The sequence below is a fragment of the Anarrhichthys ocellatus genome, unplaced genomic scaffold (assembly GCF_004355925.1).
Source record: "Anarrhichthys ocellatus isolate YVR2014 unplaced genomic scaffold, GSC_Weel_1.0 scaffold84, whole genome shotgun sequence".
In the NCBI taxonomy this organism is placed as follows: domain Eukaryota; kingdom Metazoa; phylum Chordata; class Actinopteri; order Perciformes; family Anarhichadidae; genus Anarrhichthys; species Anarrhichthys ocellatus.
In genome coordinates, this window is record NW_022280114.1 from 651,944 (window position 1) to 663,497 (window position 11,554).

The 11,554-nt window shown below is 41.8% G+C and overlaps 1 protein-coding gene across 1 annotated transcript; it reads left to right on the top strand.

The window, feature by feature from the left end:
• On the top strand, window positions 1-3,056 carry LOC116398470 (doublesex- and mab-3-related transcription factor B1-like). Its single transcript, XM_031874788.1, has 3 exons — window positions 1-924; window positions 2,496-2,734; window positions 2,838-3,056. The coding sequence occupies exons 1-3, from the start codon at window positions 474-476 to the stop codon at window positions 2,943-2,945; spliced, it is 798 nt and encodes a 265-aa protein (XP_031730648.1). The 5' UTR covers window positions 1-473; the 3' UTR covers window positions 2,946-3,056.
• The last annotated feature ends 8,498 nt before the right edge of the window (window positions 3,057-11,554 follow it).

Here is an 11,554-nt window from a genome sequence, read left to right on the forward strand (position 1 = left end):
ATGTCGAGGGAAAAAAAGTCTTGATTACATCAGTGCCTTTCACAACTTTTAGGACATTGGGATTTTAATAAGGGTAATTTGAGTGTTTGCACTGTAGTATTTAATTATCCTCTCCTCTACAGACGTCTATTTATACATTAATGGTCACACATTCATCGGCGTTTTTATTTCAAAATGGCTGCAGAACGCGACCACAGCGTCTCTTCGCTTCTATACTCTTTGACAAACCTGTCTGTCACGGACACTACGTTGGCAGATGTGAAAAGACACCTGTATCCATGGATCAGACCGACCAATCAGCGCTTGAGTGGTCTCTCAATGGTCGCTGGCCGAGGGCCATTTTCATTTTCCCACGCATGGAAATGATACATTTAATACAAAGTTCATACTGGGTCATAAACATGGACTGTATAAAAGCCCCCATACGTGTGAGGAGGGGTTCAAACGTAGAATAAAGCGCATTGTACTACAACATGTCCTTATCCAAAGAACAACTGTCGGTAGCCGCCGCCGAGCAATCACGAAAGCCCAAATGCACCCGGTGCCGACACCATGGGATCATCGTCCCGCAGAAGGGCCACGTTAAGTGCTGTCCTTTTCTCAAATGTGACTGCTGGAAGTGCTATATCATCACACAACGGACTCACATCACGGCCCTCCAGCGAAGTCTGAAGAAAGTCTCAAAGAACCCCCAAAATAAAGAGCAACGACTCGGCGTCCACACCGCCGTCAGCGCGGGGAAACCAGCGGCTGAGGAGACTTGTAGCCCCTTGGCCCCGGATGAAGAGGGTCTGTCGGCCGCATTGGGCACGGAGCGGGCCGCCGCAAACCGGAGTAAACCTGCCGCGGGGGGGCAGACGTCGGCCGGTTTGGACAGCGGAGAGGTGGTGCCCTTCACTTCCAGTGAGGAAGAGCCTCGCACACGCTTTAGTAAGTTATGTTATCATTACCGTTAATTATAACAGGTTTAATAAAACAACTCTTAAGTTATAGCGGATAGAGCTGTTAGGATACTGTTGGATACATATTGAAGCTTCGTCACATAAGCTGAACTGTTATGACGGAGCTAGCTCCCTAAAATAACAACAACAAATTCACTTAAAGCACCAAAAATAATATTAAACAACGAACATGACGGGACATAATGCAGATAACATAACGTTTGTTGTAGAAAATAACATGTAATGATATTTTAGGCCTGTGAGTAAATCGATATACACTTTTGGATTTTCTATCCTTAACAACTTTGTGATTTGCGAGTAAAAACTTTATACACTCCGGATGGCACGAGACTGGTTTTATTGCAGTTTTTAAAAGAAAACACCGGCGGCCAAATGTCCGGTGGGCTGACGTCATCAACGGCAATTAATGGAACACCTGCGGCTCAGTTGAACGGAGCAGCGCGTGAGGCGAGCGGCGCAGGGTGCGTTCGTTATGAGTCACTTTGAGCGCCGGAGGGCAGTCCGCTCGTGTTATAACCGTTCGGTTGTTCAGAGCTCCACACTTTTTTTAAACTGATGGATAACGTTTTTTTCTTTCATCCATTTCAACTTTGCAGTCCGTGAATCCATAAAGAAATAAGATATCATTGTATTTTTAGAGCTAAAACAATTAGTTGATTAAACGATAAGGTTATAACGACAATGAATCAGCACTATGACATATACAATAGTTTCAGTCATTTTTCAAACAAAAAAGCCAAGCACTGACTCAAGTTCTTTTACTTTAAAGTTGCATAAAATGGAAGTACTACAGTATAGCTCTACTCCACTACATTTGTCTGACAGCGTTACTCGTTACATTTAAAAGCTCTGGAAGATGCAGCGTCACAAAGTCTTTTTAGAGACACGTGGTTCTCTCAGGACAGCGACGCTACAAACGTGAGACGATCTTAAAGAATATGATGCATTTCTGTAAATTATACCAAACATTATATGAAGGAGTTAAAATCAACATCTACAGCAGTAAATACTTCTTTTAATACTTACAAATATATACAAGTATATTTACAAGTAAATATGGTTGATAATATTTGCACACTTTTAATTAAAGTTTTGAATGCAGAACTTCATTTTGTAGAGGAATATTTTCACAATGTAATATTGCTACTCTTAAGTAAATAATGTAAATACTTCCTCTACCACACATGATATTTAAATAAACATTTTAGGGGAGTTTGAATATAATCGACAAAACAAGCAATTTGAAAACTTCACCATGAACTCAGGAATATATAAATGGTATTTTGTCACTTTTGTTCATCGCAAATTATTAAATGAAATGGTGAAATCATCAGTTGCAGCCCTGGTAATGTTGTCATGTACATATTGTTGCCAGGTTAGATTGAATTTTGGCCCTAATGTAAATGCATATGGAGAAACCTCCTCCCTCACCCTGAAACACCAGCTTATATGATATTTAAAATGAATAAAAAATGACTCTTTAAGTAGATTTGAATGCTCAAGTGTATTATAATGTCTTACCTTTCCTTCCAGATGCCCCTTACTTTGGTGGATTTGGCCCGGTTGCACCTCTGCCTGTTCTTCACGTCCCGTGGATGTCGGGTTACCCCAGCGGCTACGGGCCGCGTCCAAACCTCCTGCTCCACAGGCCGTGGTGGCCCCCCGTGCCCACTGGGCTTTACAACAATGGCCTCCGCGGGGCCCTGATGTTCCCCCACTTCCAGCCGGCTGCTCCGCATTACCCGCCTCCACAGGGGCCTGGACCTGCTGCTGTGAGACGGCCGCTCCTCTTTGAATACCGTAGGCCAGCTGTGAAGTGTGTAAACAAAACTGATATTATGACCTAATGAAACAATGTATGCGTTTATACGTCAGGAGGATTGCAGACCGGTCTTCCTCACCCTCCGACCCCTCGCGCTCCCAGAGCCAGGAGGAGCCGATGTCCTGGCAGCACCCACCGTCTCCTCCGTCCAAACCCACTGAGCCAGATGTGGAGGAGCTGGATTAAAGCACAGTGAGCAGGTTCATAAGGGGGGCTACATTATAAGAACTGAGCCATTTCCTCCAGGTTTTGTTTTTTGCAGTTTATCGGCAAACCTGTTTGTTTCCCCTTGTTTGGTACCAAACAACACATCAGACACAAGTATTGACAACAGTCCTGTTCACATTGCTGTCATGAATGTTTCTGCACACTGTTTGGTGAATGTCTCGTTTTGAATTGATATTAAAATTTGTTGACAAAGAAAAATAAAATTTTCATATCCATCTTTTTTTTGTGTCATATGGATGCATGCAAGGCAGCAAGGAGAGTGACCCAGATGCAGCAGACAGGAACAGTTCAGGGATGTAAACACAGAATGGAAGAGAACTAGCTCACCCAATGATGGTCCAAAACCAGGAGGGCAGTCCAAGCAAGGCACACTTCTCCAAAGGGGGGGTCAGGCAGAGAGTCCACGGTTCAAGCTGTCAACTTACTTTTAGGTAGCGGGGACAGAGTGTCAGAGGTTTGAAAGAAAATGACAAGAAAGCAAGCAGGCAACTTTGCAGATCTGTGAGGGAATGAGTGTAAAGGGCCAGACTGCAGCGCTGACGAGGGCAAAGTGGAAACAGGTGAGCAGGTGGAGTCTGAGGGCGTCTCTGGACAGTCCAGAGAACGGCAATGAAAGAAGGAATGTGGCTGAAGGGAGGCACAGACTGTTAGATTCAATATGTTTTTCACTAATGATATTGACATTGCCTCCTGCTAACCTTTAATGTAATACTGTTGTAACTAAAACTAGTTTAGAGACAAAAACAACAAGCATGATAATTTTGGCCTAATTTCAACGATTGAACAATTCCGTCACTTTATTTCATTATTAGTATTATTAGTATTTATGAAGCATTATCTTTTTTAATGTCATTCCACTAGTCATTGAAATATTATATATATTGCGGATCATATTGAAGACTACAACTTTCATTTAATTTTGAAAAAAAAAAACATGTACTTTGAGAAAATATTCATGTTTGTTTTTACACTAAAGAAAATATTAAAATAAAAAGCATTTGAATAATGACTACCGCAGTATTAGTCATGCTCTAACTTATATGGACGGGTGGGAATTTCAGCTTCATTAAAAAAGGAAATCTCTTTGACAGTATAAATGAAGGTGCGGTTTTCATTAGTTTCACTCTTTTACAAAAACATTTTTTAACCTCCTTAAGAACCCCTTAAAACATGCATATATTCCATTAAAATACCTAAATATACTACAATCCTTTCGTGTATCCATTAAATATCCTCTCAAAATCCCATTAAAGTACCTTAGTTAGTTAATAATAGTTATTATTAATGTGTGAACTAATTGTAATTTAAGGGGATTTAGTTATATAGTCAATAAACTTCCCTTGTCCATTCTCCTTTTCTGCTTCCATCGCTCCTGTTTTAAGTATGAAGCCTACATTTTGTAATAACATCCACCAGGGGGGGGGGTTTACTTTCAACATTTAAGATCTGTCAAGAGAGGTTAAACGTCACATCCCCACTGATAGTAAACCTTCTCAAACCTTAAAATCAGTGGTGGAATGTAACCGAGTACATTTGTTATGTACATTTTTTGGGGTACTTGTATTCCTGTATGTTTTCATTTCATGCTACTTTATACTTCTACTCCACAACATTTATTTGACAGCGTTAGTTATTAGTTAGTTTGCAGATTTTACAGAAAAAAATATATATGATAAGCTGTGTTTTATAACAGAATACAGTTTTGTACAATAACACAGGCTGCTAACTTTTGTGTCTTATGACAGTGAGTTGTTAGCAGTTCTACCAAAGCGACACATCATCTAAACCCCTCAAATGGTTTGACTTAAATAAATGCCTGAGTCTCTAAAACTCTCAAATAATTTACACACAGAGCCAAGATTAAGGGGTAGTTCCCACACCCCCCCATGCCAAAATAAATAAATAAATGAAATAAAATGAAATAAAATAAAGAAAAGTAAAGTAAAATAAAATAAAATAAATATGCAGGACTTTTACTTGCTGTGGAGTACTCTTCTTAATACTTCTGTGTGTCTCGAAATATATTTGTCTGAAATCATATTCATTGTTTGAAATGTATTCATGTATATTCACAATTATACTGGGATATGGGCCTGTATCTTTGTCATATATTCACATCACTGAGGCAGGGTGGTTGTGCTCTTTTGAGCGCCTCAATCATGTACATTTTTACAGGCAGATAAATGCATAGTTCATTCTGTAGGTCAACAGCTTTGGTGTACAAGGGAAACAGGATGCTCTGTTAGAGGGTGAAAGAACGGCCAGGGGATAAGGATTAGGGAGTCTGTTTTAGACACAGCGAGTTGGGGAGTAAGCCCAGTGGCCTTGGAGCCCGTAGTCATTTTAGGTTTTCACAGGGCAAAGACGAGCGCTGGTCATCTTGTCCTACGGCCAGATCAGATCAGAGGAAGACGAGTGGGGAAGAAGACTGTGACTACTCAAATATCTAAATCCAGTATCCTCTGTTTTGACATACACAGTGTAACTTGTCTGAGCAGGAAACGTGGGACAGGAGGGGGGAGACCAGGACAGAATGAGGGTATAAAGTGATGTACATTTCCATTGTGAAGCCAATCGACTGCTAAAAGTGCTATGATTGTGTGCGACTCCAGCCACCCCTCACACAGTCTCTTCAGCCTCCTGCCCTCTGGGAGAAGATACCGGAGCCTCCGTGCTCACACCACCAGACTCTCAAACAGCTTCGTCCACCAGGCTGTTAGGAAGCTGAACTCTCTCAACTCTCTCCCTCCTCTCTTTTAAGACTCCCCATGTCCAACTGCTGCTAAATACAGATTGATAGTTTTTTTGTTTTTTTTCTCTTATTATATATATATATTGTCTAAATGTTTTTTTTAATCTATTGCACTGTATTCACTTTATATGTTTATATGTTGGACTAGAGAGAAACGTCTTTTCAACTCCCCTGTATGTTCAGTGCATTGTGGAATTAACAATGAAGCGAACTTTGAACTTTGAACTTTGAACTTTGACTCCGGACAGCTCGGTTTACTTGTACACTTTGTGATGCAAATAAATCTGCGTGAACTGAAGAAAATTCAATCTCTCTTGTGGTGTCTCAGCACGAGTCAGATAGATATCAGTTACTGAGCCAGCAGTCAGGTATTGAGTTTTATCACATCTTAAAGTCAAGGAAGCTGAGCATCGACATCGAAAATCAACCACACTTCTTACACCCTCGGTAATTAAACCTGAAAGTAGATCAGGTGATTTGGAACACCACAGTAGGCGATGTCACACTATGTTGGGTCATTAGTGAAATTTGTCACTGAAGTGTTGGAGCTGTGTGACGGATTCCAAGAAGAGGCGTGTAGTGTGACACCTTGTGGGATTGTCATCAGAGTGATTTATGTCGGCATCAGCAAGTTCAAGGAGTTCACTAAAGTGGAGCTGCCAGGAGGTGAGGAGTGTGTGTGTTGTGTGTGTGTGTGTGTGTTACGTGTGGGCTTCTGTTTGTGTGGGTGGGGATACAATACAACCTGTGATGACAACCGTATGTACCTGCATTTGTGACGGAGCTATTCAAACAGGGTTAAATCATCAACCTTGGTTTCTTGAAGGGTGATTATGTGACATGCACATCGATGTTTTGTATTCAGACCCTTACTCATTCAATAAAAAAGGTGTTCCTGATGCCACTGCCCCGGCACATTGCAACAAAGAAAGTTATGCATGCAGCAACAAGACTGGTAAAAGATCTGCAGCATCTTGTTGCACACATGAAAGGACCGGAGTTTCCTCAGGAAGGAGAGTCTCCTCTGTCCTTTCCTGTAAGCGGCCTCAGTGTTGCATTTCCCGGTGAACTCCAAGATCCTTGATCCACCACCTCCACCTCCTCTCCCAGAATGTTGATGGGATCAATAGCAGTCCTGGTTCTCCTGAAGTCTATCTCTTAGTCATGTTCAGGATTAGGTGGTTCCCTCTGCTCCACTCAGTGAAGCTGGCCACCGTGTATTCTGATTCCTGACCACCTTTAATATACCCAACAACTACGGAGTCATCAGAGAATTTCTGCATATGACAGGGACTGCTAGTCTGAGGTGCATAAAGTGAGCAGAAGAGGTGGCGTTCCCCTGCTGAGCTTCTGATCAACGTGTCAGACATGCCGTTCCACAGGCTGCCGTCTGTCTGTGTGGTCAGTAATCCAGGAGATGCTGGAGGAGTCTATCTGCATCCCCTGGAGCTTCTCACTCAGCAGCTGGGGCTGGATTGTGTTGAAGGCACTTGAGAAGTAAAAAAAGAAAAAAAGAAATGATCCTCACAGTGCTTTCTGCCATGTCCAGATGTGAGTGAGAACGCTGCAGCTGGTAGGTGATGGCATCGTCAAATCCAACCCGGTGGCACGACCGGGGGGGCAAAGTGAAGCCAATGCTTCATGTCTTAAAACTTACATTCTTTCTAATGGCCATCAGGGGGCGACTCCTCTGGTTGTATAGAAGTCTATGAGAAAATGACTCTACTTCTCTCTTGATTTATTCCCTCAGTAAACATTGTAAACATGAGTTTATGGTCTCAATCTCTAGTTTCAAGTCTTCTTCAATACAGCATGATGTTCATTTAGTACATTATGGTCCATTTAGAGTCAAACAGACCATAAAGCAGAGTATGCTTCAGGGCGGGATTACTGTGATTGACAGGTCGCTTCTACTACCAGAGACGTATACAGCGTCTCTACGTCACTCCTCCGCATTCCAAATATAGTAACGCTCCAGACGAGCGGGTGGGGGTGGAGGTGGATGTGGGTGGTGATGTTCGCTTCAGGATCATTATCAGCCTACAAGGCCACAACAAAAAGGTAAGTCAGGTGTGACAAAACAGCATGCAGCATGGCGCCAAAGTGAACCATTTGTTGCCATTCGGCTGCCCTCACCAAGCTAGCAACTCTGTGAGGCTGTACTCAGGCACATCTGTGCAAAAAATACAAACTGAAGGTTTTAAATGATGAGGATGAAAGGCCAGACCAAATGTCATTGCAATCCGAATGCTAGTTTCTGACACAAGAGACAACCTCATGGTGGCGCTAGATGAAAAGTCAGAAGATCCCCAAAGCCAGTAGTATACATCATCTGGGGATCATGAATGTCTGTTCAAAGATGTGTGCCAATCTAGTAAATCTCACACCTGCGAACTCATCACAACTCGGTGGAGATCACCGTTTTGAATGAGCACTTGCTGCTGAGCTTGCACTGGATAAGTGAACGCTTTGGGGATTAGAACAGAAGAAAAAAGTAGGTCAGGAGGGCAAAGAAAAGAACTCCCATCAGACGGCACAGATTAAATACGACAAAGTCAACACTGCTGTTGAATGTGTAATATGCATCTGCAGAACAAGTTCCAGAGTTCGACACGGCAAACACGAGATCTTTGTGATAAGAGCATCAACACCACCCTTATCTGCCTCAGACCTGAACCTTCAGGCATTGCTGTAAGAGGATTTCTGTCATTTCAGTTTCTGCTTGTTTAAACTCGGATGTGAGTGAAAAGACGGCAAAGATAGGAGTTCCTGAGTGGGATCTGGTTTACTGTCAAGGCCTTCATAGTCTCCAAGAGCCCCTAGGCCTTTTGAAAGTCTACTGAAATAGCAACACTAGCATATGACTTTTTAAATTGCAAACTCTGCACAATCTTGAAAAACTTGGTCATGGCCTAATCCAGCCTATAATCTGATTTTACATTGCTCAGAATGTTTAAGCATTTCATTTAACTGGTAAAGCCATGGCGACACAAGTATAATGTGTTTACTGGATGCAGTACCAAATGAAATACAATGCATGTCAATAGAGCCGTTTGTCTCGCATGTGCAAGTCTGAGGAAATACATAACTTCAGACAGGCTACCATGTAACCTGGTTATGTAACGCTGTAAAAGCAAACCCAAAAGCAGCTCAGAGGAGCTGCTTTTGATTATACGGATGGCTGAAGCTACTGTAATACTCCAAAAATGTTGAAATATTGCACTACTTTATTTCTGCAGAGGTTGTGCCAGCTGAGCCACAGCTTTGGCCCTCCCAAGCTCCTTCATACCCATTAAGTCTTTTCAGGCCAACACATCACTGTTGGAAGAAGAGTACTCAGATTGTTTCCTTTCGTATCATCAGCAAAATATAGTTAAAGTATAAAAAGTAAAAGTGAAAATGCCCCCTGCCATCGTTGCATTCTTATAGTATTGGATTATTTAAAATGAATGCATTAATATGAAAGTATGTTAATAACGGCAAGGGAATTTGTTATGCAAAGCATACAAAATAAATACAAATAGATATTTGAACAGTTCACAGAGAGCACTGGTTGCTGTGAAAGGCCTGAGGTTGCCACAGGAGGCTCCGCCTGAATGCTTGTAAAAATGCAATGCAGCTTCCAGCTTGCAGCAATGGGAACGTGCCAGATAAACTAACGTCTTCGCAAAACACTCCTAAAATGACCTTTTAGATACACTCCTTAAAGAGGCATGCGTGCGAGTGAGTGAAAAAAAAAAAGTTTTCCTCAGAATCTCCACCCTTTCCCTGCAATGTGATGACAGGAGCAGAATCTGTGCAGTGACTGTTTATGTGGTGGTGACAACGAGGAAATAATCAATAAGTGTTCACTCTTCCAATGGATCTCTTATTTGCTGTCTTAATATATGCAACAATGTCAACTCCTGTGCAAGTATTGTTTCTTGTGTAATCCGGCTTCTGTATTTGTTGGCTGGAGTGAAACTGGGATTTGACGACATCAGACAATTATGAGGGAAGCAACAGTGGGAGGAGTCTTCGAGTCTTCAGCAAGTCTGAGCATTGAAATCTGCCCACGCCTCATTACAAAATAAATGATTTCCCTTCTGCCAAACAGAATCTGGGTTTGATCTGGATTACCACACAATCGAGCATCTAAGATAAGGGCGATGAGGGTGAAGAGAAGTGATCACAGGCTTCTAAATGTACTGTGCTTTTATAATAAGCGGGTCGAGCCATAATTGTTCCAAGACTTAGAGGTTTGTTCTGCGATTACAGATGCATGCATAGATGCAAAGAAGTGAGACGCACATCGGGTGTGTCTTAAAACAAGCCGATTAGTGTTCTAAAGAGATTCCGCACATCAATGTCTGCTTCTGTGGAAGACGCCACATGACCGTGCAGGCTCTGTTATACGATCGCTTTGGTTTGAAACTGGATCTCAACGGCCGTTTTAATGTTGCCCGTCTGGGGGCTTCTGAGTCAAAATGTTAAGATCAACATTATGGTTAGCAGAGGTGGAAATGCTCATACAGGCTGTTAAATATTACTACCCACTCGTTTTATGGCTCAACTTAATACAAAATATGCAATTAAAAAACGTGCAAACCTAAACTATTGTTGTACTTGCAGTAAAAAAAAAAAAAGGTTAGTGGTAATATTAGTGGTAACTTCATCAGATGTTAAAAAAAAACATGAATAATGAAAAGTCCCTTCCTATATATAATGGATCAAATCTTAATAGCTAGATACACTTCATTATACAGTGATTCATATGAGTTAACCAATTATCATGTGCAGCACAGATGTGGATATGGAACTATATCCACATCTGTGGCACTCTCATTAATACAGTACATACATTTCTGCACAGGTGTATCAAATACGTTGACGTTTTTCATGAGCAGTTTTATGAGTCGACACTGTCCGTTTACTCAACAACTAAGCAAATAAGCATTATTTCCCAAAGCTGTTGAACTAATCCTCTCAGTCATGCCTCTTATCTACACATAAGATAACTATTTGTCCAAACTTTTTTTTATCATCAATACAAAGCATTAATAAGCAGGTTGTCACCAGGCACAGGTTCATATCAAATACCCTCAAACAGTATGTGAAATACTTCTCACTGCTGCTCTCCAGCGCACCATGCTTTCAGCTAGTCTAACTCTATCAGGGTGGTGTCACCTTGATGAAGGCAAGATAAAATGAGAATGAAGAAGAGAAAAGTAGATGTTCACGATTTGTTTTGCGTGCATTCTTCTCCAGCTGAGCACTACTGATATGTGTAATAATCAAGCTCACCGTCAGCGTGTCCAGCTGCTGGTGAAGCTATCAGGACTTTTGCCAACTATTGATGCACAAAGAGAAAGGCTGGGTGCGCCCAAGATAACACAGATAAAACCTGTCCAGTGTGGTCCTGGAATGCAGACCATGGTCTCATGTTGGAAGACACTTTGCCTGGATTAAAGCGTTTCAACAGTCAACAGATAATGAGTCTTTCTAAGAATCAAGAACAGAGGAGTCCTCAGTCAAAACTAAGAAAATGAACCCTAGCAATGAAGTGCTATATCAACACAGCTCAGGGACAGAAGCTCACGCTGGTTCCAGCAGAATACTGTTCTTGATCCAGGTCATCGAGATATGTGCACTTTAGAGTTGTAGAGTCACATTTTTGTGCAGCCTGGTTCTCACTTCTTCAGGGGGTTAGTTGCAGTGCAGACCTTAAGGAAAGTAAGGAAGGTAAGGAAGGTTTGTTGTCAGTAGAGAGAGAGAGAGAGAGAGAGAGAGAGAGAGAGAGAGAGAGAGAGA